Below are 26,431 nucleotides of genomic sequence, written 5' to 3' on the forward strand. Positions count from 1 at the left end.
AAATTCACATTTGCACAAATCCCTGCAAAATGCGCATTTTCACACTTAAGCCTATGGGGGAAATGCCCCTTTTTGCCATTTTTTTTAATTTTTGCATATTTTTCTATGACTAAAGTTGTGCAAAATTTGGGGAAATTAAAAGAACAGTCCACAAGTCTGTGGAATCTGCCTGACGGGGGAAAGCTGGTCCACTGCAGAATCTGTGGATCAGATTCATGAAACTCCAAACTCATTTGGTTCCATGCAGGTTTCTCCGACATCCCTATGTGTGGGTGTATTATTTGGCGTGCCCTGAAGCTTATTTTTCATTGCATACACCCAGTTCCTTACTACTTTCCTCATATTTTTGGTATCATTGAGATTGGGGCCCCATGCTTGACAGTATCCTGTGCACAAAGAAATCTTTGGGTGACTTGGGGTGGCCCAAAGCTTACTGTGGATTGTACAGACTCAGTTCCTTATTCTTTTCTACATACTATGGCTATTATTGGCATGCAGCTTTATGCTTGATAGTGCCCTGCGCCTAAGGAAAGATTTGGGCTGGACATGACTTAGTGCCATTGCTTAGGACACACTCTCCTGGATGTGTGGATGCATGATTTTGAGTGTCCCAATGCTTATTTTGGGGTGCACAAAACCAGCTTCTTATTCTTACATTCATATTTTGTCTATAATTGGCGGCGGGGGGGGGGGCTATGCTTGACAGTGCCTTGCTCCTAGGGATGGGTGGAGCTGTCAATCTCAGTCTCTCTGAAATTGTTGCGGGAGGGGGGCATGTTGGGTCAAACTCATCTCATCCCATTCCTGCATGGGCTTACAATTTTTGTTAAAATCTACATTAAAAATTGTGTACATTTTTCTTAATGGATGCAGTAATATACATATTTTGTTTGTATTTTTAAATATGCATTTCCCCCAAGTAGTTTACATTGCTGAAATGCTATTTCATGTGCACATTTCTCAAATATATGCTTTTTGTGTGCACTTTCCCTTAATATGCACATTTTTCCTGGGAGAAGCTGCAACAAAAAGTTCATAACAAAGCAGATTTTGGAACTCAACTCTGCCTCTCTTCTTTGAAAAGCTCATGAGGTGCAGATCAGGTAAATCCATAAAAAATACTCGAAGGATAACAAATTCCTCACTCTTTGTGCCCAAAGAAATTGTTGGCTGGATGTGATTCAATTATGGATGTCAGAGAATTCTGCGATGGATCTCGGTGAGGCCGAATGCCAGTGTATTCGCCCCCCCGAAATCCATCGCAGAACAGCCTGCCACCCCCCCGCCCCCCGCGAATCCCCCCCGGGACGAGACTTACCTGGGGCGGATGTTTCAGACGGCGGCGGCTCCAGCGGTGGCTTCGGCAGCAGCAGAGGTGGCGGCGGCTGGTCTTCCAACCGGCTGCCACCGCCGCCATTTGCAGTCTGTGTTTTTTTCTCCCCCCCCCCCATAGACGTGATAGGCTACGTAAAGACTTATGTAGCCTATCAAGTCTGGGTAAAAAAAAAACGCGTACATAAATTGCGGCTACGGCCACCGCCATTTGCGTTCCTTATTTTTCGCCGTCTTAGTCTACGTAAATATTTATGTAGACTAAGATGAAGACAAGAAAGCGGAACACAAATAGCGCCCAGTATGCTATTTGCATTCCCCTTTCTTTTCTTCGTCTTAGTCTATGTAAATATTTGCGTAGAGTAAGACGGTGAAAAATAAGGAACGCAAATGGTGGCGGCCATAGCCGCCGCCATTTGCATACATGTTTGGTTTTTGTTTTTTTACCCAGAGCCCTCCGCGGCCAGAAATCCGGCTGTGGACGGCCCTGGCCTGGGCCTGGCCAGCTGCTCTGCGGAGCCTCCGCGGAGCACAGCCGGCCGTCGAGGATTCCGGGCGGGAGGACCGGATCGCCTCCCCCCCATCGAGGATTCCAGGGGGAGGGACGGAATGCCTCCCCCCCACCATGAACAGAATCCGCGAAAAGGTAAGTGACTTTTGTACATCCCTAGATTCAGTGCTGTCTTGTAGAAGGCATTCTCCTAGATATCTGGGTATGTGAGGTGGCCCAAATCTACTTTTGAGGTTCACATTTCTTTCTACATATTTTAGATGCAACTGATCTGGGCATATCCTCTTGACCTTTGCATACAAAGCTTTGGGTCAGACCCATTCAATTCTATTGCTTAGGGGACACTGTTCTGGATGTGTAAGTGTATGATTTGGGGGTAACCCAGCCCTAGTTCCTTTAATCTTTCCTCATATTTTGGATATTATTGGCATGGGGCCATCATGTTTGACAGTGCCCTGCACCTAAAGAAATCTTTGGGGCAGACATGAATCTGTGCCATCTGGTACAAGACATCCCCTTGGACCTGTGGGTATGACTTGGGGTGCCCTAAAGCTTGTGGGGTATATAGCAGTCCCAGTTCCTTATTCTTTTCTACATATTTTGGTGATCACTGGTTTGAGGGCACCAGGTCTGACAGTGCCCTGCACATAAAGAATGCTTTGGGCCAGGCACAATTCATGCCATCACGTAGTGGGTTCTCTGCTAGATGTGAAAGTGTATCATTCAGAGTGGTGAAAAGCTTGTTGTGGAGTGCACAGTCCCAGTTCCTTATACTTTTTTTTTTTTTAACATACTTTGCTTACTATTGTCATAGGATGCTACACCTGACTGTGTCCTACGCCTGAAGAAAACATTGGGCCAGACACAATGCAATGTCTCCTGAAGTGCACGTATACCATTTGGGATGGCCGAAAGCTGATTGTAGGGTTCATATCTCCAGTTCCTTATTTGTAATTGATATCTGGGTTCATCATGCATTAATGTGTACTGCAGAAAAATATGATTTTGACTGAAATTAATCACTACTTATATTAAAGGGGCAAGTCATGGCTATATATGATATGTGGTAGCTCAAAGTGTATTTTGGGGTGGAGGGGAATATTAACCATAGATTCATATTCAATTTACTGATTAAGCTCTGTTTCATGCAAATAAGGAACTGGAAACTAGAACTGGGAATCAACATCTCAGCAGCATTAGTCTGCAAATCATGATTTTGCTAAAGTTGAAAACGTTTTAGTAAAGCTGAAGCATTCTAGTAACGCTGAAGTCTGCTTCTCCTTATGAGAGGGAAATCCTCATACTTGCATCATGTCAGAATTTCCCAAGTATGCTGGAAGGGAAAGGAAAGGCTTCCACTGTGAAGGATGAGTGAGCCAAAGCAAAAGCTTTATAAATGAAAGGACTGACGAAATCCCAGCAGCTCTGACCAGAGTCGTCATAATCATCACAAGTCCAAAAGGGTGCAGTAATAGAACGTTAATATAGTATTTGAAGACTTTCCACCACTAATAGCTTAGGTAGTTAGAGAACTTAAGGTAAGTGCAAAAGAGATCTTTTGCATCTTTTCACCTGCAAACTTCAGAAAGATGTGTGCGTGAAAACAACAACAGGAGTGGAGACTGAATAATACGGTTGTGTAAGTATTGATCACTGCAATATTGTACATTTCTATTTTACACAGGGACTTTGTTAATTCAGCCGTTTTTGCATTTTCAGTTGTTTTAACTAACAATTTACTTGTTCTATCCAGGATCCGAATAGTTTCTTTACCCATGCCTAAGGGCTTGGGCAGATTCTTAGCCTTTTCATTTAAGAGCAGACTCCCCCACTCATAGATATATAATATATATATAAGCTTTCCCAAGCTAATATATATAAGCTTGGGAAAGTGTGTGTGTGTGTGTATATATATATATTGTTGTTGTTCAGTCGTTCAGTCGTGTCCGACTCTTCGTGACCCCATGGACCATAGCACGCCAGGCCTTCCTGTCCTGCGCTGTCTCCCGGAGCGTGCTCAAGTTCATATTCATTGCATCGGTGATATATATAAAAGTATATATATACTTCCCCCCCCCAAGGAGCACTGGGAAAATACTTTAATTGCAAGATCAGTATGCCATGTGTCATGGGGGCTGCTGTTTAAGAAATGACCCCAAAGACCACTTGGGTACACAGAATTTGTGCAGTGCTTTGGATCTCTGTGCCAAGCTACATGATGCAGAACTGCATGTAATTTCTACCCAACGTTGTTTTGTTTTTTTTACAAAATGTAGTGGCTACATTGGAACCTTAGAAGCTGCAAACTAAAGTGGAAAAGCAGCATGGAGGGAGCTTTGTGGTGTTTTTCTGCAAAAATAATAATAATGAAAAATATCACCTCACCTAGCTGCTTTTTTGTCCTGTAAGGAAAAAGATACAGATACCTACCCCTTTCCCCTTAGGAGCATAGGAAGTTGTCATATAGCAAGTCAGACTGTTTTCCTATCTATTGTCCAATCTGACTGGCAGCAGCTTGGCAGAGGCTCGGGCAGAGGGCTTTCACATCACCTGCTACCTCATCCTTTTAACCTGACATGCCAGAATCTGAACATGCAACCTTCCACATGCATTTACTCTACCACTGCACTATGATCTCTTCCCTATGGTCCTCTATGGGATGAAACGCAATTGTGGGAGATGGATTTTTGCAGGAAAATTTCATGAGGAAAGGGTTAAGGGCCCCCTCCTCCCAAGCATCCTTTTCATTTATTAAACACATTTAAACCACCCTTCAATCCAAAATTTCACAATAAAACAGTAATAATCAATAAAACAGTTTACAACAGTTGAAGGCAGCACTGAAACCAATTATTTCAGCAATAAATACATTAGAGGTTAAAAGGCTGGAAAAACAAAAACATATTTGCCAGGTGCCTAAGGGGCATGGCTGGCTGGGGCATGCTGGGAGTTGTAGGCTTTTTCTCTGTCTAAACATGCATAGGATTGCACCCTAAAAGACTTTATAGGAGTGAGCAGGTGAGCCTGCCTGGAGAAAGAGTTCCACAAGCGGGTCACCACATCTGTAAAAGCCCTCTCCCCCTCACACCCTACTGACTTCATGCAGTTTTATTGCAACTGGATTATGTAGTGAGTTACCACACATACCACTGCCTAACTGAGTCTGTGAAAAAATAGGAAATGGACTGTTGTGCCACGTTGTTGGCTTTTTTCCAAACCAGCCCAGAAAGTGTTCACTTACAGTAATTTCATGTTATTTTTTTCAGCATAGAGACTGACTTCAGTGCTGGGAAAGTTGTGTACCCATGGGCTGCACACACTGTTATTGTTTTGCCTCAGGTACCTCAAATAAAGAAACAGGCAGCCTGTGATGCACACATACATTATATTTCATGTTTTAGAATATGTGCTTTTCCTAGATAGTGCAGCTATTTTTTCTATTGGGTTTTGGATGTAGTTGTGCGAGTCTCTGGCGTAATTAGTGATGAGCAGCACAAACTTCATGAAACCACTGACAACACCTCCTCAAAAAACACTCCCATTCTCTATAAATGACTACTTCCCAGCAATGATAACATTCTTGAGATTTTCACTGAGACTTCTCCCAACAAATATGACTACAGGGACCTACTGGGTGCTGACCCCGCTAGTGTCATGGACACATATCAGGTGATGCTGTAGCATCCTTGCCACTAGTACGTCCAAACTCAATTCTGTGATGAAATCGAAAGTAGACACAGCAGATTAACAGCAGTGTAGAAAAGCCCTATGTCTTTGTTTGGAGAATCGAGTTTGAGGCTATTTTCCCTCATTTTTCTTTTTAGATTACTCTTGGTGTCGGTCTCCATATTGGGTGTGTGTGTGTTCTATCTCTTCGCTCCTGTTTCCCTGACTTTCAGGCCCTGAACTCACTCACTCACCAGCTGGCCTCGACTGAAGAATTGCCCAGAGATAATCCTCTCCAGCCTGCACTGAAGTTTACCAGCAACTCACAACAACAGGTTGGTTGGGCACTTGTGGGATGAGAGGAAACAGGGCAAGGAGACTGTCTTTCACTGGGTGGCTGAGGGAAATGCTGCTGTTGCCATTGCTCTAGCACTGAGAAAAGAGGCACCCACTGGCAGGATTTCATTCCACCCACAGTGGCGCGACTTGCCATATCCTTTGAACCCGGGTGGCATGACTTGTTTGGGGTGGGCAGCAACCCTCACACAACCCAACAACAAGCCATGGGTTATTTGAGGGTTGCTGCCCGCTCAAACAAGCCATGTTGCCCTGGGTTGGACAACAGGACAAGCTGAGCTAGTGAGGGTAATTCAGCAAATCCTGCTGGTATGTGCCCGGGTCGCACAGGGGCTGCATTAAGCCACGGTGGCTTGTTTCAGCCACCGTGATCCTGTGAATCATGAGGGGGAAGGGGGAGAGAGCCTTTGGCTTTCTTCACACGGAGCTTTTATCCTGCGATTGAGATTGCTCCCTCAGGGAAGATTGCAGACTCTTCACATGACACCGTTTCCCTCCAGGGCATCTCCTGCACTAAATGCCCTTTGTTCCATTTTTAAATAGATCTCAGATAATGAGCTATCAGATTACCCCGTTGTGTTCAATTGAGTTCCCTCTGTGAAAAGAGGAAAAGCTGCAAGAAGAGGAGCGAGATCAATGAAAGAATGGAAGACTCAGATGCGGGGAGAAGGAGGGGGAAAGGGGGGGGGAAGGAAGTGCATGAAAAAGGGAGTCGTTGTGATCCTGCATTTGAAAGGGAAGCAGAAAGCCCCATTTTAAATGCAGGATTTTAAGCTGGTGTAGAGATGCCCTTTAATTCCTGTGCACGCGGACTATCTGCGCTGCCTTGGAATGGAGCAGACGGAACCGACAAGCACTCACAGGATTCCAGTGCTCCAGCCGTTACTTCTTAAGGGAAACAAGAGGGGAGAGGTGCCTGGGAGGCTGCTTAGGAGACGAAGCAGACTAGAAACAGCCGCTCCACTTTCATGCAGCAAAGAGGCGAGGCAGGAAGACCAGCTCAACCCAGTTTATGGGAGGCAGAGAGTAGGGGTGATTGTGAGAAAATTCACCTTAACCAACTGGATGAGACTCAAGGATTTTCACGCAAACTAGCGAAGAATGCCTGCTCTTTAAGGCAGATAAAACTATAACCCTGAAACTGCTTATTTCTGAATGGGGTGTGAGCAGTTTGAGGAGTGTCGTGTAGCCCGAGGTTTTCAACCACAGCCTTGAGAAAGCAAGAGCAGCCAACAAGAATGATGCAAACCCTTACAGCTCATGGAGAATTATGGTATAAAATGAGAAGTGTTACAGACAATTTTGTCTGAAACATTCAAGATGGCTAGACTCGCTCAACGCCTTGCTCAAGCTGCTCGTGAAAGCTGTCACATCACAAGGAGAGGTTTGTATTGGCTTTTGTGCACACTTAGATTGAACTGTATGGGATCATTTGCTTTTAAAAATCAGCCTAGACTGAAACAAGGTCAGGAGAGCTAGGGAAGTGGTGAAGCTTAAAAAGAAATCTTCATCCAAAAATGCTTAAGTGTCTCAGTGAGTACCTGGGTTCACTCTCTGCATTGCTGCAAAACCAAAGAGCGGGCACAACCCTGGGTATCTGCCTTTGTTAGGAGAGCTGATCCATCTCCATTCTCTGCTACTGGGTAAAATGACTGGTCAGCTGACTAACAGAAGAGCAACACATGATCTGCTTAGGAGAAGTATAATCTGCATTGTATGTGATTGTTATTAGCTGCTTACAGCTAAATATGTTGTGCTAATGTGCTTGAATAAATGAATTATTTTGTAAACCCTTGACCTAGTATCATATGTTTCCGTCTCTTGTCAACAGGGATCTGAACAAACCAATTGACTAATGTAATCTGCCTAAGGAGGGTGATATGGGATAGGAAGCTGAAAAGAGTAATTTTAAAATTAAACATTCAGTGTAGGTATTACATTTGGATTACGGACATAGGAAATGCAAAATTGCAATGTAAGCATTATAGATAAAGATGGCCTCTAATGATTATTTGCATATTATATATAGTGTGTATGCACTTGTGTATGTGTGAGAGAGAAATATGATGTCAAAAGAGCTTACTTTCTCCCTTAAAAATTACAAAGCTGCTAATTGTTTGGGGATCCAATTAGCCCTATAACCCACATCAGCACTACTGCTGCTATTGTTACTGGAGCATGCTAAAAATAATGTTCAAATGCCAAACCAGCTACAACATTAAACACATTGTCTCTCTTGTGCTTTTCCCTTTAAAATAGCAGCAATTCCACCACCTCCCTAATTTGTGTCAGAAAGGTTCTTTTAACCATTTCTACCATGCTCCCTCCCCCACCCCCATAGGCCATTGCAGTAATTGGCACCTTTAACTTTGGGTGATTTTTAGGGTTGAAATGGCATATGGAGAAAGGGTTAAACCACTCTCTTATGCCATAGTCCCAATATGAATCAGGGCTACTACCACTGCTATTTAAAAGGACAGACAATTATGTATTTAACATCACATCTAGTTTGGCCCTGAATGGACATGAGAATGCACTGAATTTCTGGAATGCCCTTGGGATTAATTAAACCCAGGGTGAGTGATTCTTTATATAAAGTTCCAGAGGAAATATCCCAAGTAGCCAAACAGAAATGTATTGCTCTTTTTCCCCTTCAGAAGCCTCATGTTCTCCTAATGTAGTGGGTGCTCACCCTGATTTGGGAAAACTTTACTTAATATTAGATGTGAACTCATTAATATATATATTTTTTTAGTTTCAGAATAAAAGTGAAAAATGATGGAACCCAAAGAAGAAATTGCCATTGTGGGGATTGGATGCAATTTTCCTGGGGGTAAGCCCTGCACAATGCTAATTGAAATATTATAGAATGTTTTTAATTTACTCATTGTTTTACTACCCCCCCAGCTATTTACATAATATTAAACTATTAATAGGCAACTCATGTTTTAGAACTTTGAGAACAGCTACTTCAGAGAAGTTTTTGATAAAATAGTATCTGCAATTATTCTGTGTATGACAATTGCAAAAATAAAACTTTTGCCATTCCTGTAGTGGCTATTACTTAACATTACTCTTTACAATCTTCAACCATCTCAAGTCCATACTGAAGTATTTCTTGGTTTAAATGGACAGCAGTTACTTACTAATTTTTGGTAGTGTTTTTGCCTGTTGATAAAGGCACCAAATTCCATTGAACTCAATGAGACTTAAGGTGAATTTACACAATGACTGACTTTGCACAATCACGGAGGGGAAAATAAGCCATGGTAGCTTATTTCCCCTCTCCTCTGCATGTGCCAATCATAAGCTGAGGGGATTTGCATAATTATCAGCACTCATAGGCTGTTATAGGGTTCTGGGTGACTTATTACCCATGGCAACAAACCACCCTGACTGGGTTCACATGACACGAAAAGTCACACTGCTGATTTGGATATTATGCAAATCCCCCCGGGCATGTGTGTGTGTGTGTGTGGGGGGGGGGGGTTAACCACTATGGCTCAGTTCCCTTCCATGATTGTGTGAACTGGGCCAGTATGTTATCATTATGCAAATCTCCCAGCTGTCTCAGAGTTTGGGATGAATGCGGACTCTGTGTCTTTAATATATGGAAATCAGAGCCAGGATTCATGAATTCCTGATTCATTGCTTTATTCCTGTGAGCCAATACCCACAGCCTGAGAATGCTCAAACTATTGAAGAGGACAGAAAAATGTGTATGTGTCACTATTGCTTAGATAGTCCATGATCCCTAAAGATTAATACTATCTTCAGTAGTTTTAATGCATGTAAGTTAATTAAAATAATAAATTATGCCTGGTTCAGACATAACTGGCAGCCATGGTTCCCTACTATATGAACAGCTGCAGCAAGCCTCAGACTTCTGTGCTCCCCTGCCTTCCTCTTTCTCACACTAGAGGAGCAGACTGGCATCTTCTCCTTCAGATATTAAACCAACCATAGTTCCCTCTGATGTCCAAACTCAAGGAACTGTGGTTTGTTTAAACTATGGTTTGAGAACAAGATGGGATCTAAAGCCACAGTTTGATTCTGGGTTTTACTCATTAATTAAGCAAACCACAGTTCTCTGGGTTGAATGTCACAAGGAACCACGATGTGTTTGGTTTGCCAACGAAATTGGGCAAATTGTGGTTGCTGCAAATCATAATTTGCCTCCAAGCCAGAATTAGAAACCATAGTTTGTACAGGATTTCCAATTCTGTTTTATGGGCAAATTATAGTTTGTGGTACATCAGACATCACAGCAAACTATTGTCACTGTGAGCCAGGAAGGAAGCAAAAGAATTACAGCATACAACGGGAAGAAAAGAAGGACAAAGTGTATGAACCCGAAGCCCATTCCCAATTATTATTATGTCTGAACTAAGTACAAAGTATTAAAAAAACCCATCAACAATATCTTGCATAATTTTGAGAAAAATGTGTTTAATAGCACCTTGAGACTAAGGGCTTCTTCACGCAGAGCTTTTATCCTGCCATTGAGATTGGTTACTCCAAAAGTTCGTGGGTCCTTTAGATGACGTCATTAATCTCCAGGGCATCTCCTGCACTAAATGACCTTTATTCCATTTATTAAAAGATCAGAGATAATGAGCTATCAAATTACAGCATTTGAGTTCCCTCATGAAAAAGGAAAGGCCACAATAAGAGGAGCTAGACCACAGTGCCATCTAGCGGCTGTGTAATGAAATATGGAAGACTCAGATAAGGGAGGAGGGTGGGAAAGAAGCACGCGTAAAGTGAGTCCGTCATGATCCTGCATTTAAAATTGAAGCAGAAAGCCCAGTTTTAAATGCAGGATTTTAGGTTGGTGTAGAGTTGCTCTAACTTTTTAGAAGCTTTTAATTGTAACATGGCTGAAGCTTTTGCAGGCAACAACCTATTTAATCAGTTACTGAGCTGGATCTGAGAAAAGTAAGGAAGAAAATTAATTGCAAGCTGACCAAGAGGAAATATCCTAAAGTTCTTAAAGGGACAGCAATAATATAAATTATGTAGATTCTTTATAGTGTATTAAGTGTTAAGCCCCTGATACAGTCAAATTGGTGGGAGGGTGCTTTACGTTCATGCCCTGCTTGTGGGTTCCTGGTCGACAGCTGGTTGGCCACTGTATGAACAGAATGCTGGACTAGATGGAGCCTTGGTGTGATTCAGCATGGCTCTTCTTATGCTTTTATGTTCTTATGTATGAGCACCTGTTCATCTATCTCGTGTTCCGTGCATCAACACAATTTGACCTTCCTAAGAACAGTAACTCTGAGGTCTATAACACTGTACTCAGGCAGATTAAAAGGATCACTCACTGTTTTCTTAGTGTTCTTGCTCTTCATATCTGATTTGTGACATTCAGTCTTTGCCACAAATATAGATCTATTTGTCCAGTATAAACTGCTGATGGACACTTGATGCATGAAATTAAGGACAGCACATTGGTCGGTGTGCAGATATAAATGATGTGGATGTGATGGATGGTAGCATTGGGTCCACACACAGTCTTATTTATGTTCATTAGAGGGCATCATTGACATTGGGTTCATTACAAGCTCTTGTGACTTGTCATAAATTAGGTGAGATAACTTTATTACTATTTCCAGAGGGGCGGCCGTGTTGGTCTGTTGTTAACGTGAGCAATTTTTTAGCAGGGAATTCCTGTTTCAGAGTAAGGCCTGGATCCTATGCACTCTTGCCTAGGAGTAAGCCCCACCGAACACAACTAGACAGGGATACATGTAACAGAGCCATGACACTGCACTACTTCACAAGTATAGCTCTCAAATGATATGGAAGTAATCAATATGATTTCTTGCAACATAATGTTATGCAATAATTAATAGGAAGACTTGTGATAATATAAAGGCCATATGGTTCTGCTGACCAGATGGAGGGTGTTCAACCTGTTCTGGATAGGGTTGCACTGCCCTTGAAGGAGCAGGTCCATAGCTTGGGGGCCCTCCTGGAACCATCTTTGTCATTTGAGGCTCAGGTGGCCTCAGTGGCACAAAGTGTCTTCTACCATCTTCCGTTGGTGGCCCAGCTACACCCCTATCTCGACAGGGATAACCTGGCTTCAGTTGTCTATGCTTTGGTAACCTCCAAGTTAGACTACAGCAATGCGCTGTATGTGGGGCTGCCTTTGAAGGCAGTTTAGAAGCTGCAGCTTGTGCAAAATGTGGCAGCCAGACTCATAACCAGAAGGTCCGCAGATATAAGACCGACTGTGGCCTGCTTGCACTGGCTGCCTATATGCTTCCAAGCTCAATTCAAGGTGCTGGTTTTAACCTACAAAGCCCTTTACAGCTTGAGACCGCAATACCTGATGGCACACCTCTCCCGAAATGAACCAACCTATACGCTACACTCTGCATGTAAGGTCCTCTTCTAGGTGCCTCCTCCGAGGGAAACTCGGAAGGTGGCAATGAGGGAGAGGGCCTTCTTGGAGGTGGCCTCCCATCTGTGGAATGAGCTCTCCAATTAGGTCCACCTGGCACCATTATCTTTTCGGCACCAGGTTAAAACCTTTCTCTTTTCCCAGGCATTTGGCAGCACATGATGAGTTTTAATCGGTCCTGGATGTGTCTTTAGTTATGACTGACAGTTCAAAGTTGTTTTTAGTTATATGTTGTTTGTGTATATTGTCTCTGTGCTTTTATGTAAATGGCTTTTAAATTTTGTATATTGTATTTTAATGTTTTAACTTCTGTAAACTGCCCAGACAGCTTTGGCTATGAGGCGGTATAGGAATGAATGAATGAATGAATAAATGAGTAAATAAATAAAATGAAGGTCAACCTGTTCAAGTTCATATTCATTGCATCGGTGATGCTATCTAGCCATCTCTATGGTCCACGGGGTCACGAAGAGTCGGACACGACTTAACGACTGAACAACAACAACAACCTGTTCAAACATACCTAATGTTTTGTGTGTTGAATATTTGGTGGCACGTGAAGTTTTCACTGAAGTCACATCACTTGTTCATGTAAGAAAAGTTAACAAAAGGGCAGCTAAACCATATTACAGGATGGTAAGAGGTAGAACAGAAAATTAATGGTGCTTCCAGATGGAGGGCTCCTAGCACTGCAAATATTGATTTATTGATTTATTTATTACATTTATTAATTACATTTGTATCCTGCCTTTTTTCCTCCTTAAGGAACCCAAGGTAGCATACGTATTCCTCCTCCTCCTCCATTTTATCCTCACAACAACAACCCTGTGAGGTGGGTTGGGCTGAGAGTCTGTGACTAGCCCAAAGTCACCCAGTGAGCTTCCATGGCCGAGTGGGGACTAGAATGCAGATCTCCCGACTCCCAGTCCAACACTCTCACCACTACACCACACTGGCTCTCTTAATAATTAGAAGGCATTGTGCAGCTATTCTATTTTTTCCTCCTTAATGGATTTTTCATGGAAAGAAAAAAGATGGAAGAAGTGGTGGGGAAATATCTGAGGGTTACAAATGGAAGATGAAATTGTCTCCTCCCCTCTCCAGTAAAATTCTGTGAAGGAAGGGTGATGGCAAGATAAAAGCCATATCTGGTATTTAGTGCTATAAAAACGAAGGAATAGAAAAACATGATTCCATTACCAAATGATAATTTGACATTTGACATTCTTTCCTTGCCTTATTACTTCCACTAGTATTTCAGTCAGGTTAATCGTATCAAAACATGTGAAGAGTTTTATTTGGTAAATATAAATAAGCTTGGGAGATCAATTCCATTTTTTTAAATATTTTCCTATAGGTGAGGGAATTGATAATTTCTGGCGAGTTCTGGTAGAAGGCAGAAACTGTGCTGAAGAAATACCTTCAGAAAGATTTGACATCAAAGACTGGTATGATTCAGAAAATAGTAAACCAGGAAAAACAAGCACAAGACATGCAGCTTTTACCAAAGAGTAAGTCTTAATTATTAATCACATCATTAAGGTGGAAAATAAACTCTGATACAGTTCCTCCAACCAAGTACAAAACAAAATGATTTTAATATTTATCATAAAAGGATATGCTTAATCTTATAAATGTTGAACATTTAAAACAAAATAAATCTTTTAAAATGGTTATTCTATCTATATATGACACTAGTCATTCTTCCTTAGGGGACACAAATACTATGAGTAAAAGCCAACATAAGTCCTACTTAGAGTAGATCCATTGGAATGAATGGGATTTTACTTGCCATGACTAACTGAAGTCCCATTCATTTCAATGGGTCTCCTCTAAGGAAGACTTATGTTGGATATTATCCTATGGATGTTACGGCTCTGATACAGCATGTTCTGGAGTAGTTCTCATCAGTTTAGAGAATTACTCCATTCAGTTATCCAACTATTAAGTCAGTTTATATGGAAATGCAATTTATTCCAAGTCATTTATGAATCTTACTATTGGCATTAGATTTAGGAGAAACAAAAGCTCATTATACAATGCATAATTAACTTTTGGAATCCACTCCCACAAGATATGGTGATGGCTTTAAAAAGAATTAGACATATTTATTAGAGGACAGATCTATCAGTGACCATTACCCATGATAGCTAAATGGAACCTTCATGTTCAGAAGCAATGAACATCAGTTCATTGCGCATCAGTTGATAGGGAGCAAAGAACAGGGAAGGGACTGTTGCCTTCATGCCCTCCTTATGATTTCTTCAAAGCATATTGCTGGCCAATGTTGGAAATAGGATTCTGGACTAGATGGACCCTTGGCTTGATCCAACAAGTATCTTCTTATGGTCTTCAGTAAGACCCAGGTGCATGAAATGTTATGGCTTAGATCCAAAGGTGCTCTTTCGTTAGTGGAAAGTCTCTTTCATTCATGAAAGAATTAGTTCAGGGGTTGGGAAACTGTGGCCTTCCAGATGGCCTTGGACTACAAGTTTCATTATTCCTGTCCACTGGCTGGTACTGAATTTGAAACTTGTAGTCTAAGTGGGAATTTGAGTCCAAGAACACCTGGATGACATGGGCCAAAGTTCTTCACTCCTGATCTAGTGGAAAATAAATGCCCTGAAATCTAGAGAAATTATTCTATTTGTGCAAGCTGTTTTAAAACAACCCTTTAATGACCAATTCCGGTGCCCTCTAGATGTGTTGGACTATAATTCTAGATGTGTTGGACTAGAGTGGCTGGCTGTGGAATGCTGGGAGTTCTAGTCCAACAAATCTGAAGGGCACCAGGCTGGGTAAGGCTGTTCTACAGGCTGTATATTTCTTATTCAACATGCTTTTGTACTGTAACACAACCACAGATACACTATGGCACAGCAAGTGCTTGTATAAGAGTTATCAGACTATTACTTATATACTTTCTCCTTCCACTCATGGTACGTTGGATCCAAGCCTATAGATTATATATGTGTTATCAACTGTATGTATTTGTCTCCACTATCCTAAACCACTAGAAACTAGAGGTTCTACTTTTTCCGCCACTAACAACAAATTGCCAGTAACTGAAACCTCTATTTTAAAATGAATACTGGAAATATTTTTTTCAATAGTCAAAATATTTGATTGCCTTACAAATGAATGTGCAATGTGTTGGTAGTATATCTTTAAGACTTTCTAGACAAGGTTTTTATTGTGTACTTGTAATTCCTCATTCACAGGAGTTTGCAGGTCCTTTACATGACATTGTCATCCTCCACAGCCTTTTCCATGCTTTGCAACCATTATTGTGTTTTTTTCCCTAATGAGGAAAGTCTGGTATTTTTCACATGTATTTGTGCAATTCTGCTATACCACAGCACTGCCTAGCGGTTGTGTAATGGAACATATAGAAAGGCAGAGAAAGGCAGAGAAAGACCCGCCCCCCCCCGCCCCCGAAAAAAACATGTGTAAAGGACTAGATCTTAATCCCACAAAGAATCCAGAAGCAGAAGCCTCAGTTAAGGTGCAGGTGAAAAGTCCCATGTAGAAAAGCCCTTTACTCATAATTGCATTATCTGATTTCTGTTTCATAGGTTTAATGCACTTGACAACAAGGTTTTTGGAATTAATGATATGGAAGCTGAGCATATGGATCCCCAGCACAAGTTACTCCTGGAATGCACCTATCGAGCCCTGGAAGATGCAGGAGTTACTAAAGAAAATATTAGTGGTTCCAAAACAGGGGTTTTTGTCGGTGAGACAGTTGCTTGATGCGTAAAACAATTATTTTATCTACATAAACTGGATTACATAGGGCTGATTGACACTTTTTAATGTATTGGTCAGAGTAAATTTAAGAGTAAATTTTGCTATGATTGCAGCGTGTTGATGCAGTCTTGTCAACACTTTAAATGATTTCCAGATCATAATTGACCACGTTCTTAAAACGTTACAAAAATTGACTTAAGCCCAGACATGGTGAAGTGGAATCAGGTCATATGTCAGGCCATTTAAAAGATGGGTTCATCACACCAAGGTCTGATGAAAAATTCAACCTGAATTAATAATAGCAGGAAACACATAGTTGTGTAGATCAGCCCATTATTAAGGACAATCGAAAGTATGTACCTCCTAGTTCAAAGTATTTTGGGGAAAAGCTATTAGTCTTCTGGACTATAAATGTCATGGCCCTTATGTATATGACAAGCTAAAGAAATATACAGGCCAACTGAGAGTTATGTCAAGGACTAGCTGGCATTTGATAGTACTGTTTAATTAAATAAACATGGCTGTTGACAATGATCACTCAATGAAATGATCTGCAATTCAAACCTAAACATATTATTTATTAAGAGAGTTCTTGATTGCCTCCCCTTTATGCCCATAAAAAGAATGGGCTTGACTCATTAGCTGCTCTGAATGGAATATGTTAAAGTTGGTTTTTTAAAGTGTTTTTTTTTTTAAATAATAGTATGCTATAAAGTAGCTTTTATACAGCATTTGTCACCTTGAGTTCAAATTTTAGAGTAGAGATAAGGTAGTAGCCTAATTAACATGAGTCATGTGCTTGACTTAACAGCATTGATCCTATTTAATTAATGAATAAGATGCTTTTCATATAATTAATTGTTAGTTTAATTATGTAAAGCTCTTTTGCACTCCTTACTTCATTATTTTCACAACAGCCCTGTAGTATTCAGTTTTTACACATTGGAGATCTGTGGCTGAGAGACCAGCAGAGAACTAGTGACTTCTGAATCCTGGTTTCACAGCTCCAAGTCTATCTGCTTAGCTGATCAGCAGTACAGGCTCATAAACATGCATCTCCTAAAGTACAGTATCTCCTAATGGATGACTCATCTTAAATTGTCCTTGTCAGTGGTGTAGATTGAAGCATGTTGTGTGTGACAGACACCGAGCAATAGGTACGATCAGATTTTTCAGAATGAATATCTTGCTCACTGTCCTATGTACTATGTCAGTAACGTAAGACATCTGTTTTCACAGGCATGATGAATCGAGACTATGCGCTAATAAACAGCAGCAATATCAATGAAATAAACCATTACGATGGCACTGGGCCAGCGATGAGCATAGCTGCAAATCGGATTTCATATACATTTAATCTGACAGGACCATCAGTTGCCATTGACACAGCTTGCTCCTCATTTCATTATGCTTTGCACTTTGCCTTGCATGCAGTTAAACAAGGTAGACGAATGAGATCTAATTACATGTATCTATTTAATTGATTTATACGCTGTGTTTCCTTCAATAAGCTTGAAGTCGTGTATGTAGTCCCTCCCCAATTTTAGCCTCGCATCAACTCTGTGAGGAAGGTTAGCCTGAGGGACAGTGACTGGCCCAAGGCCACCCAGTCAGTTTCATGGCTGAGGGGAGATGTGAACGTGGGTCTTCTGCCTAGTCCCAGTCCAACACTAATCATGCCAGTTACACTATACTGGCTCCCCTATACAGCAGCAGAAGACCAAAAGTATGTATGTTGTACAAGCATAATACTAGTTTGAATTGTCTTCATTATCTGAGAGCCACAGACACCCACAAATAGGACAGATATTTCACCAAGTATTCATTCTTGGGTCTTTCTGGTCCTATTCCTTGAGCTATGCTCATTGTGAGTCTGTGCTATTATGTCATGGCAGACAGGGTAAGGTTTGTAATTGGGCGATGCTGGTATACAGACGATGGTAGGCAAGCATTGCAAGGAGTGGTCACAAGGCCACAGGAAGTGGCTCTAGAGAAAAGTAAGCTGGTGGGAAATGTGCAGCCAACCATGAATTCTAAGGTATAAAAAGCATAATTTAATTTAGTGACAAAATTAAGATATTTGCCTTACATTAATCACATTAAAACTAAACATTGAGGAAGATTAAGCTCCATGGTTGCGAAATAATGGTAGAGGATTTACTATGGTCTTTAAATGAGTGAAATAAATAATTTTTTAAAGTAAAAGCCTTGATATATTATTTCTGGGAAGCAAAATATTGACAGTAATGCTGAACAAAAGTACATTCCTTATTTTATCCAATAGGAGACTGTGAAGCTGCTCTTTGTGGAGGAGTGAACTGCATCATAGATCCCCGGGCTTTTGTAAATCTCAGCAAAGCAAAAATGATTTCTCCTGAAGGAATCAGTAAACCCTTTTCAAAAAGGGCTGATGGCTATGGAAGAGGAGAAGGCTGTGGTGTTCTTCTGCTGAAATCATTGAAGAAGGTATGATTATAGAACATGATATGATTTGTCATATCATTTGATATGATTTGTCTGATCAAAATAGCATAAACTCTTTACTCTTAATTTATGAGGTGTAGGAATTCTACAAGATGCATATGCCTAATTTTGGCTATATACTAGTCAAAGTTTGCAGGATGGATACCAAGGACCACATTCTTCATAAAAAAATATGAAATGCATGAGGCATTTTTAACTGAGATCTTTCACACTTGCTGTGTCGGCACTTCTTATTTTTCACAGCCTTAAGAAATGTTAACTCTTTTTCTTTCTTCTAAAACAGGCACAAGAAGACTTCAACAAAATATGGGGTGTTATCACCATCAGTGCAGTCAACCAGAATGGAAGATCTGTCACTCCAATCACCAGACCATCTCAGCAGGAGCAGGAAAACTTGCTGCTCAGTATTTATCCAGTTCATGTCGATCCATCCACTGTGCAGTATGTTGAAGCACATGGCACAGGAACACCTGCCGGAGATCCCATTGAGGCAGAGAGCCTAGGCAATGTCATTGGTAAGAAGAGGTCTCCTAATCTACCCCCTCTCAAGATTGGCTCAGTTAAAGGGAACATTGGACACACAGAATCAGCTGCTGGGGCAGCAGGGCTGATCAAAGTTCTTCTCATGATGCACCATGGAAAGATTGTTCCATCCTTACACTTTTCAGAGAGCACTAGCAGCATAAATACAGAGGCGCTAAACCTCTCCATTCCAACGACAGTGGAAAAGTGGGATGAGTCTGATGAATTTGGCAGAGTAGCTGGGATCAATTGCTTTGGATTCGGGGGCACAAATGCCCATCTGGTTGTCAGACAGGTTAAGCAAACCCAGCTTCTTCCTCAGGTCAAAAGGCCTGCTGAATTGTTTGTAATCTCTGCAGCTTCGGCTAATTCTCTTAAACTGACAATGGAAGACACAGCTAGAAATGTCAACACAAGTGACTCAGCAACACTCCCAGACCTGGCATACACATCTGCATGTAGAAGAAGCCACATAAATTACAAATACAGAAAAGCATTTGTGGCATCCTCACTCCAGCAATTAGAGCAACAGCTTCTTTCTACAGCTGAAATAGGAAAAGCTCCATCAAACAAGCCTCCACAATTAATCTTTCTGTTCCCTGGTAATGGCATGAATTTGAAAGGGATATTTGGGACCTTGCTGAAATCTGAGCCAGTGTTTAGAGACAAATGTAAAGAAATAGAACAATTATTTCAGAAATATTTATCCACTGGCATTTTAGAATTAACTGAACGTGAACATGAGGATTTGTCAAGACCTGAGATTGCCCAGCCCTTACTCTTCACATTGCAGGTGGCCTTGGTTACCCTTCTGCAATACTGGGGAATTAGGCCAGTTGCCACTGTTGGCCATTCCGTTGGTGAAGTGGCTGCTGCCCATTGTGCCGGCTTGATTTCCCTGGAAGATGCTGTCAAAGTCATCCATCACAGGAGCAGGCTCCAAGCCAAGGTTGATGGAGGCAGAATGCTGGTGGTTGGGAACATCCCTGTGCAAGAAGTGTCAGCAGCCCTCAGAGCATATTCAGGAAAGGTCTGTGTAGCAGCATTTAACAGCCCTCTGTCTTGTACATTGTCAGGAGATGCAGATTCCATCAATGCCCTTCAGAAGCATCTCGCTGAACGCTTCAGCGAAAGAAAGATATTTCTTCATCCTTTAAATGTGCCAGCTGCATATCACAGCCACATGATGGATCCAATACTACAAGAGATGGCAGATAATCTATCTTTGTTAGAGAAACAGAAGCCTGAATTGGAGGTGTTTTCCACAGTGACTGGGAAGGCTGCTTCAGAAGATGATTTTGTTACAGGCACCTACTGGGCCAAACAAGTTCGGGACCCTGTTTCTTTTGCAGAGGCCATAGTGACTTCAGTGGAAGGCAAGGAAAATGCTGTGTTTGTAGAAATTGGCCCCCAAAGAGCATTGCAGAGGTACATAACTGAAATGTTAGGGACACAGGCTAAAGTGTTTCCTTCCTTGCAAATTGACAAAGAGTATGAAACACTTCTCAAACTTGTGAAAGACCTTTTTGAACTGGGATTCAATCTGGATTGGCAACACCTCTATGAGGGATATCAGGGTATACCATCACCCTATCCCAGGTATCAGTTTGATCATAAGAAGTTCATGTCATTTATGAACAAGGTCAATCAACCAACTGAACTAGCTGCAAATGTAAACCATCTGTTAATTCACAATGTTAGCAATGACAATACAGAATTAATGTGTTCTGTATCTCAGTCACTAACACCATATCTCTATGAGCACAAGCACAATGGTGTCACTCTAGTTCCTGGTGCCTTTTTTGTTGAGCTTGCCTTGGCAGCTGTAGTGACAAGCTCCAAACCAAAACTGCCTATAAGTTTGTGTCAGATAAGCATAAAGTTGACATCGCCTTGTGTTTTAAGTGGAAGTTCACATGATTTGAAGATAAAAGTGGAGTCACAAAAAGAAGTGAGAAATTTCAAAATACTGTCCTCATCAGGTGCAGTTTATGCATCTGGACGAATCACACAGAATCCAGAAACCTCTCTGGAAGAAAAGTGCATTTCCCATATAGATGTTTTTCAGCGATGTAAATCTTTTGTCAGCAAGGCTGAAGTATACAAAACATTGTCTCATTTTGGATTTCAGTATGGTTCGATGTTCAAGCAGCTAAGTGATGTATTTTACTGTGAAGAACTGAAGGAAGCCATTACTATCATTAAGGTGAACAAAGAGACTAGGGAAGAAATGCATGAGTATTTTATCCATCCAGTGCTCTTAGACTGTTTTCTGCAAATGACAGGTGTGATGACTGCAAAAACTTACAAAAATGGTATAGGGTTTCCGTCCAGCATAAGCAGCTTTGTAATTGTTCGACCTTTGGAAGTGGAAATGATTATATATTTGAAAATAAGCAAAGCTGCTGAGAACTACTTTGAGTTTTGTGGATGCTTCACAGATAAACATGGGTCTGTTTTGGCTGAGATTAAACGTGTTGTGATAACTCTAATCAGGGACACTTCCACAAATGAAAATAATTTTCTGTTTCAAAATATGTGGAAGGAGACAATACAATCTCAGATGATCCAGACATCAGGAGAAGCACCCAGAGTTGCAGTGTTTGCTGATAAAATTGGTGTCACTCAACAGCTCAAAAAATACTTACATAAAAATTCTAGGTTTTTCATGTATGAAGACTGGGAGAAATTATTGGAATCCAACATCCCAGAATCAGCTGCACAGGACAAAGTTAAACTGGAGGTACAGGGCTATAGTGATATTTTGTTTATGTGGGGAATTCAAAGACTAAATGAAGAAAATGCAGACGCTGTTGTTGCAAATTTATCAAAACACTGTGAAGCTTTCCGGCAACTTGTTATTGCACTGAGAGAGAAGAACAGCCATTGCTCCATCAAGATCATCACTTACAGGACCACAGACAGGAACGTGGACCACATTAACCCTGGCTTTGCTTTGTATGGCATGGCACGGGCTTGTATGCTTGAAGCGACTGAAATCACATTACAGATGATTGATATCAGCTCAACAAGTACAATGGACATCTTAGCCTTAGCAGATGTTTTAGTAGGGTATGAAGCACAACATTATCCTGAAGTTTGGATTAACCAGGGAAGAATTTACACTTCTGAAGTCAGGCAAACACAAACCAGTGATATATCCTACAACCATGCTTCCCAGTCTCTTCCACACTCTGAGCTGTTAACTCTTTACACGTGTGAGCCTAATGAAGCAAGAGAAGTATCTGCTGAGCTGGCTGATAACACCAGTTGTCCTCTTGATGCTCACAATGTTGAAGTGCAAATTGAAAAAATAAGCATCCATTCTGAAGACTATTATCCTGTTAGTGTTTCTAGCTGTAACTTTGGAAAAACATTATATTGGAATTCACAGACAATCGATAAATACAAACTCTTGGCTCTGGACTGTAGTGGGATAGTAGTTGCAACAGGATGTGAAGTAAAAAAGGTCAAAGTGGGAGATCATATTGTTTCATGCTATCCAGTTACTGCATCTTCAAGAGTCAGGATTCCAGAAACAGTGTGTTTTAATATCCAGAAATTTCCATGTTTTGAAACTGTACCCTGTGTGTCTTTATTTAGGATAGCATGGGAAATTTTGCATGAGATGCTGCCAAAAATCAAACGGAATGGATCTTTAGGCATTATTTCTACTCAACCAGAGTCAGTTTTGTGCAAAGTGCTTTCTCTGTCAGCTCAGGAAGCAGGCTGGAAAACTGTATGTACAATATTTGACAGCAGCCTGGAGCAGCATGTATCTCAATGCAATGCCCTTGTTTTCCTGCCTCCCCTGGAACAATTACCCAAAGATGTTTTAGCTCATCTTTTATATCTCCAGGATGTAGTGGTAATATGCAGCAGTCACCATCCTGAATGCCTGACATCTCTCATCGGAAGTGATCATGAAAACTTTCAAATTCATGTTCTTAGTCTTGCCTCCATTTTTCAGAAAGCATCTCTGAAAAAATCTCAGAAGCCTTTCTTGAACTGGATGAAATCAATGCAGCTAAAGCAATTTAAGAACTTACCTTCTTCGATCTTTCAGCGGGCAGAGAATAATGAGAGCAAAGACACTGCAATATCATCCACCTTCACCTGCAAATCTGTCCCAGTTGCTGTGCTGAAAAATGATAAATACAACAGCTGTATTTCTGACATACCAGTATATGAGGCAAAGAGGAAACTGTTTAAGCAGAATGCTGTTTACATAGTCACAGGGGGGTTATCGGGGCTTGGCTTTGAAACGGTGAGATTTATTGCTCAAAATGGAGGGGGAAGAATTGTGATTCTTTCCCGGAGAAAGCCCAGTGCGGAAAAGCAAAAAGAAATCTGTAACCTGCAGAATCAGAATGAGTGGACCAGGATAGTCAGTCTGCAGTGCAATATAATCTTTAAGTCTGATGTTGAGAAAGCTATCAGTTCAGTCAGCAAAATCTTTCCAAAGTACCCAATCAAAGGTGTTTTCCACAGTGCTGTGGTTTTACATGATGGAAGCCTTGAAGCCTTGACTCTCGCTACATTTGAGGAAGTTTTAAGTCCAAAGGTTTCTGGAGCCATCAATCTTCACCATGCTACTCAAGGGCAGAATCTTGACTATTTTGTATGTTATTCATCTGTTTCTTCCTTTCTTGGAAATTCAATGCAAGCAAACTATGCTGCTGCCAATTCCTTCCTGGACCATTTCTGCCATTACAGGAGAAATTGTGGACTTTCAGGTCAAGCCATCAACTGGGGTGCCTTGAATCTTGGAGTTCTACAAAATCAAAAGGACATTCAAAATCTTTTGGAAGCAAAGGGCATAGCAGTTCTGCAGGTGAATGATATTTATCAGTACCTTAAAATAAGCTTAATTCTGAATAATCCTCAGCAAGCTGTGGTAAAACTGAACTTAAAATCTTTGACCAGTCATTACTTTTCTCGTAATCCAGCATTCAAAAGTCGCATGAGAACAGTCATTGCAGAATTAACTGGCAGAAATTTGGAGCTGCCAGAAAAAAAACTATCCTATGATTTGGTTCCAATAAAAGCAGAAGACTATGTCCTGTCATTGGTAAGCGAACTCAGTGGTACAGACTCAAGTGATATTGCAGTGAACACATCCCTTTTATCTGTTGGCATAGATTCTATGTTAGCTATGACTCTACAGAATCGCATTTTTCAGGAACAAAAGATTGATGTACCACTTGTAAAATTACTTGATCCTGACACTACAGTGCTTAGTGTAGCATCACTTTTAGAAGAAAGATCTAAGGAAGTCAGGGAAGCTGATAAAGAATACTGAAAAAGGCAGAACTGTGAAGGAAAATGCTGAAATGTCTTTTCATAGCTAGAATATTGATAATATTTGTATCATTTTTAATAATAATAGAGACCCTCAACAGCAGTTATAATTTGGCTAAGCTAAATAGTTGAAATGTTTCAGTTTCACCATTGATTTCAATAGTGATTTAAATCTGCTGAGAATTCATCCTTTCATGTCCTGAAACCACTAAGTCTGGAATGTTCTTCTCCTTCCTGTTTATCTTTTGCAATATTTGCCATATTTGTAACACTTATTGTCAGTTGTTCTAACAAGTTGTGCACAGTGTGTGAGAGGCCTTGCTGGCCTCTGATGCTCTTGGAAGTGGCTGCAGGGTTCGAGCTCAAGTTTGTACTTTAAATATAGAATTGTGTATGATTATTATCAAATAATATGATATTTGAACTTGTACCCTTAATATGTGTATTACATTTCATTCCAATATCTCAGTGTTCAACAGAATGATTGCAGGAAGGTTAAACTAAAGGCCTCACTTTCCTGAGCCAAAAATGCTCTATTATTGAAGCTTTCTAGTTAATGTAATCGTTTCAAAATTATATATACATGATGTAATTAACAGACATCTCTACTTAACATAGTAGACTGGTGAACATATACCTGGAGTCCTTAAATATGTATTCGAGAAATCCATGCTTATTGATATGTAGTCAAGTGTTGCTGATGGGCCCTCCATCACTTAGGTCTGTCAGGAGGCTATAAATATTCCCTAGAAGCAGCATGAGAGAATCCTGGACGTTAAGATTCTGGATCCCTGGTGGCCCAAAGAGCAAGTTGTTTACTTTCATATTACTACCTCAGTTTCTCCATGAGTAACCTAACCACAGCCTGGACACTGAACTCTTTGAGATCCACTCCTGTGAGCCTAATCTTGCTGTCCAACCCATACAGAACTGATTAATATTCATAGCTTCTGTGGGCTCATGACATTAATAAAATAATACATTAAGGCTGTACTCCTGTGCATGCTTACCTAAGAGTTGTTGTTGTTCAGTCGTTCAGTCATGTCCGACTCTTTGTGTCCCCATGGACCATAGCACACCAGGACTTCCTGTCCTGCGCTCTCTCCTGGAGCGTGCTCAAGTCCATATTCATTGCATCAGTGATGCTATCTAGCCATCTCATCCTCTGCCGTCCCCTTCTCCTTACCTAAGAGTAAGACCCAATATATACAGTGTGACTTACTCCTGAATAAACACAGAATTGCACTGTAAATGTTTTAAAGATAATTTTCTCTTGTTCATTATATCTGGTTAATTTTCTCTTGTTAATGCTTCAGTTATAAAGGATTCAGCAATTCTAAAAATCATACATAATCAATGAACTCTCTGAATTTTCTAGTTCATTAAGGGAGTTATTTCCTTGATATTTTTTTTTAAAGTCTACTTACTTTCCTTGATTATTTAAAAACTCTGGCTTGCCAGAATATCTTAACGCACAATCCTATGCATGCTAAGAGAGAAAAAAGTCCTACAACTCCCAGCATACCCCAGCCAGCATGCCGGGTGATGTAGAACTTTTTTTCTGTCTAAATATGCATAGGATTGTGCCCTTAGCCATTTGGATATACCATTCTCTAGTGGTTGAACTGTGAAATTGGAATTTCCTTGTACTACACAAGAAAAGAATGCACAGATCTTTTCTCAAAATGCGTTTTTCCACTGAAACATAAAGAAAAGTTACCCTGGGCTGACTTCAAGTGTGAGAAGTGTGTTGAATTACCAGAGTTCACAACAGTATGTTTTTTTATATCTTTAGCAAACTTTGAAGGCTGGTCAAGTACTAAGTATGCTAACTTTTCATATCATGTGTAAAATATTTTTAGTTAAGTAAATATAAGCTTCTTTTAAATAACATTTTGTTCAGTTCTTTCTATGGAAGAATGTTTCCCCTTAATGACTATTTTGTATTTGTATAGTTTATATGTTTTATGTTATACTGTGATTTTATTGCTTTACAATAAACTATTAGTATTATTGATTACTGAAGTATACATTATTATGGTCTGCATATTCAAAACATTTATATTTCTTCTAATCTATTAATAAAGATTTAAGTG

General features: G+C 40.6%; 1 protein-coding gene across 4 annotated transcripts; it reads left to right on the forward strand.

The window, feature by feature from the left end:
• Window positions 1-1,719: 1,719 nt before the first annotated feature.
• LOC146345096 (uncharacterized) lies at window positions 1,720-26,431 on the forward strand. 4 transcript variants are annotated; one of them, XM_084859108.1, is made up of 8 exons: window positions 1,720-5,182; window positions 5,668-5,844; window positions 8,622-8,699; window positions 13,636-13,789; window positions 15,854-16,014; window positions 17,268-17,471; window positions 18,313-18,494; window positions 18,796-26,431. In XM_084859108.1, the coding sequence occupies exons 3-8, from the start codon at window positions 8,642-8,644 to the stop codon at window positions 24,334-24,336; spliced, it is 6,300 nt and encodes a 2,099-aa protein (XP_084715234.1). In that variant the 5' UTR covers window positions 1,720-5,182; window positions 5,668-5,844; window positions 8,622-8,641; the 3' UTR covers window positions 24,337-26,431. The 4 variants fall into 4 exon arrangements, with proteins under 4 accessions (XP_084715234.1, XP_084715236.1, XP_084715235.1 ...); XM_084859110.1 differs by having other exon boundaries at window positions 1,720-2,769; XM_084859109.1 differs by having other exon boundaries at window positions 1,720-1,978; window positions 2,658-5,844.

This window comes from Heloderma suspectum, chromosome 5 (genome assembly GCF_057233095.1).
Source record: "Heloderma suspectum isolate Gila_16-S chromosome 5, 16-S_ref, whole genome shotgun sequence".
In the NCBI taxonomy this organism is placed as follows: domain Eukaryota; kingdom Metazoa; phylum Chordata; class Lepidosauria; order Squamata; family Helodermatidae; genus Heloderma; species Heloderma suspectum.

Coding starts and splice junctions, on each gene's coding strand:
- LOC146345096 (XM_084859108.1), top strand. CDS start 8,642: ATGATGGAACCCAAAGAAGAAATTGCCATTGTGGGGATTGGATGCAAT. Junction 17,472..18,312: donor CTTGCATGCAGTTAAACAAG/GTAGACGAATGA, acceptor TTTATCCAATAG/GAGACTGTGAAGCTGCTCTT. Junction 18,495..18,795: donor TGCTGAAATCATTGAAGAAG/GTATGATTATAG, acceptor CTTCTAAAACAG/GCACAAGAAGACTTCAACAA.